Source organism: Naegleria gruberi, assembly GCF_000004985.1.
Source record: "Naegleria gruberi genomic scaffold NAEGRscaffold_214, whole genome shotgun sequence".
Classification (NCBI taxonomy): domain Eukaryota; phylum Heterolobosea; class Eutetramitea; order Acrasida; family Naegleriidae; genus Naegleria; species Naegleria gruberi.
In genome coordinates this window covers 5,576-9,198 of record NW_003163127.1, presented here as the reverse complement: position 1 = coordinate 9,198, position 3,623 = coordinate 5,576, and the positions used below count along the sequence as shown (strand labels likewise).

Genomic DNA, 3,623 nt, shown 5'->3' with positions numbered 1-3,623 from the left:
CGCTTGTGGAGAAGGAACGAATNTACCTTTTGCAATATTTTAGATGATATTCCTGCAGAGAAGAAACCAACAAGTCCTCCGAAGAGAGACAAGGACATGGCAACCTTTATTCAGGATATCTATGAAGACATCATCATGAAGACGAATTTGGTTGAGACTGAAGAATTTGAGAATGATCAAAATAGAGTGTCTTTGAGAAGAAGAAAACTTGCCTTGTCTAAAAAAAGTGGAATTTCACAATATGGAGACATTGATAATTTGGAAATATTCTTGTTTGGTGTTGATGAGAGTCAAAAAGACAAAGTTTGTAAGATTATTGGAGATACAGATATTAAGAAATCTTCTGGTTCCTTGGACATTAAGAGTTGCAAGACAATTCATAGCGTGATGAAGAAGTGTGAAAAATGTCGATTGATTTTATGGATTTGTACGAAAGATAACAAGGAAATATTGCAGTTATTGGTTTGTACAAAGGTTTATCCAGTTACCAATGAAAAGCTTGATCCCTCTGAATCCAGAAAGAAAGTAAAGCGCAATAGTCAACCAGGAGAAGCTTCATCTTCTGGAATAGACGCAGCCAGTACTGATTTGGTGTCTCAACTTGACCTTGCTTTTGCAAATAATTCAAACACTAATAGCTTGCAATCAGCAAGCACAACCATTCAAAATAATCCTATTCCACATGAAAATAGTCAACCTCTTTCTCAGCCAAAGGTAGTATATAAATCCCGCCCAGCTGAACTTGCCCAAATGTCTCAAGAAGATCTCATAGCCAAAATTATTCGATTGGAAGGCATAATAGAAGACAGAGACAATACCGTTGCTTCTACCCATCAACATTACAATGTTAAAATTTCTGAAATGGCTCTTGCTCACTTTAACAATATCCAAGAACTGTTCCAACAGATCAATCGTCTTAATAAGGAAAATTGCGATCTCAAATGTACTTTGAATCCACAAGATACAATTGCACACAAGCAACTTTACATTGAACAATTCGAAGATGCAAAAGAAGTGGTCAATCACCAAGAAAATTTAGATTTGTTTGATGGTGAAACTTCTGATGACGTTTATAATAACCTTTTCAACTAGTAAAACTTACTTCAAAAATTGAGTTTAATGTGTTATAAATTTATTTCCCTTACCTACTTGTTTCTGGCCACACAGGTAGACATAATCGTTTCTGGTTTTAATGCTACAGAACCCAATCTTTGGCATAATAGAAAATCTCCTAAATAAATTAGATCTATTTATTCTTGATATTATTGTAAAAATCTTGTAGTGATTGCCAATACTCAAATGGTAATCCTGTATCGTGCCGTGAAGCATCTCTAACAAAAACACCAACCATATCTCCACGTTCAATAGTGGGACACATAGCTTCTCTTAAATTAAGTTCACCATTATGAAGTTTTCCACATTTCCAATTTTCTCTCAAATGGGTAAACACTTCATAGGTTAAAATGTCAATGCCAAAATAGCAGACAACATCATTTTCATTCTTACATGTTCTCTCCACTTCAAGCATTTGTAACTCCTCCTCTGTTATATAGAGATTGTGATTTTCACATTGAATCTTGTTCGGTTTCTCAATAGTAGTCAGAATGGACGTATAAACAACCTCACTCTCCTTCTCCAATACTTGTCCAATCTTTAGCACACCATTTGCATACGTATGTTTTTCTGAAATGGTATCCAATGTGACAATAGCCTTATTGAACTTGTTAAAAGCTCTAACAGCATACTGCAAACAACTTTTTCCACTTTGAGTCCTCGATGTATAGATATGATCTCCCAACAAGACAATAAATGCCTCATTCTCCTTAATGAATTTATCAGCACAACACAACAATGCATGTCCAAATCCAAGTTGTTCCTCCTGTACAATAAAAGTCAGAGTTTTTGAAATTTTCTCAATCATTCTCATCGAATCTTGAATTTCCTTTGCTTTTCCTTCCATAGAAAAAGCACAAGGCGCATTGAAAAATTCCTCTATAATACTCCTCTGATTTTCCTGCATGACAATACAAACTTGAATATCATCCCATCCGATTTGTGGTTGTTCTGCAAGTAGCGCCTCCACTGCATGTTCAATAATTATTAATAAAATAGGCTTGCAAAGTTTATCTTTCGGATCAAGGATTGGAAAGAGAGCCTTTGGCATGACTTTTGATGCAGGAAACATTCTCGTGCCGTGACCTGCAATAGGTATGATGACTTTAGTGATTGCCATTTTTTTTTAAATAATATTAAATATTATTAATTATTATTGATTAAATATTAAAGATTACAAATAGACTTCCGGAAAAGTCAAAAAGAAATAAAAAGGCGCCTTTTTAAAAAAGTGGTTTGAAAAATGTTTGAGCAATTTTTGAAATTTGTTTGAGCATAATTCAAGAAATGTTTAAACCTTTCCTGCATATTTATTGAAACTTTCTTTTTCCTGATGTCAACCTTTTCTTTACTGCATTTGCTGAAGTTGAAAGGTTCCCTAATCTTGCTGATTCTATTGTTGATGGAACGGAAGATGTTGAGGAAGTGGAAGAAAATCTTAATGAAACACCATATTCTGAATTAAGCATGAAACAGGAACAAGAAAAAAGTGTGAAACAAGAAAAAATCCAGAAGAGGAAGAGATCTGATTTGAACATCACTCCACCCAGAAAGAGAAAAAACCTGAACCTTATCAAAAAGAAAACAATCATCATGCCAAGAAAAGTTGAGGAGCCCAAAAGACCAGAGCTTTCGAAAGATTTCGTGATTGATGTAAAAAAATCCATCAAAACTACAGTGACCCGAGATGGTGACATTCAAAAACCTTGGATCTCTTAAGGAATTGGTGGATTTTTTGGAAAAGGATATAGTTAAGAAAGAGAGTGAGTTCAGAAGTTTGAGGGCCCTTGGGGTTTTTTCAGCAAATACTTGAGCGTTTTGAGAATTTGGTTGAGAAATAATTAATCATTCTTGAGGAATTGTTTGAAAACAGTTTGAAAGTTGCTCAAGATTTTCTTGAACAAACTTTGGATGTGTTTCAAGTAGTTTTTAGGTAAAAAAGGCACCTTTTAGGCACCTTTTAGGCGCCTTTTTGCAAATTAGCGTGAAAGTACCTTAAAAAAGTCGACTTTTAGCAAAACTTTTTCCGGAAGTCTAATATTTAACAATATTTAAATACTAATTTGTAAACCACGTACTAATACACTCTAATATTATTACATTCAACCATGTTCCGATTTCTTCTATCAAAAAAATGTCTCTCGATCAAACTTCATCTCCACCACCTCCAGAATCCAACAATTTACTCTCCTGTTGTTCCTTCAATGTTCATCACTTCTCCACTGCATACGGAAGGAGTAACCTCACCGAATTATACAAATATTTGCATAAAAACAATTTCGACATTGTCTGCCTGAATGAAGTTTATGAAGATAGCGAGTATTCTCATCCTCTGAGAGATTTGGTTTATGCATTGAATTCATCATTACCTGAGGAGGTGGAAGTGGCTCGGCCCTATCAATATCGGTCTGGACCCACTAATTATGAGTCGAATATTATTCTGAGTAAATATCCAATTCTATTTCAGGAAAAGAAAGATGTTGGAAGAGGTGAAAGATCAGTACTTGGTA

General features: G+C 34.7%; 3 protein-coding genes across 3 annotated transcripts in view; 2 read left to right on the top strand and 1 right to left on the bottom strand.

Moving 5' to 3' along the window:
* Positions 1-96: 96 nt before the first annotated feature.
* On the top strand, positions 97-1,092 carry NAEGRDRAFT_54773 (uncharacterized protein; the record flags this gene model as incomplete). The annotated part of the gene is made up of 1 exon (XM_002668443.1): positions 97-1,092. The coding sequence occupies one exon, from the start codon at positions 97-99 to the stop codon at positions 1,090-1,092; it is 996 nt and encodes a 331-aa protein (XP_002668489.1).
* A 154-nt stretch (positions 1,093-1,246) lies between these two features.
* NAEGRDRAFT_54772 (uncharacterized protein) lies at positions 1,247-2,233 on the bottom strand (the record flags this gene model as incomplete). Its single annotated transcript, XM_002668438.1, has 1 exon — positions 1,247-2,233. The coding sequence occupies one exon, from the start codon at positions 2,231-2,233 to the stop codon at positions 1,247-1,249; it is 987 nt and encodes a 328-aa protein (XP_002668484.1).
* A 1,014-nt stretch (positions 2,234-3,247) lies between these two features.
* NAEGRDRAFT_76600 (uncharacterized protein) overlaps positions 3,248-3,623 on the top strand; it is a gene marked incomplete at both ends in the record, with an annotated part of 816 nt that continues 440 nt past the window's right edge. Inside the window, one exon of the mRNA XM_002668442.1 lies at positions 3,248-3,620. Coding sequence (XP_002668488.1) covers positions 3,248-3,620 — 373 coding nt within the window. The remainder of the gene's footprint in view (positions 3,621-3,623) is intronic.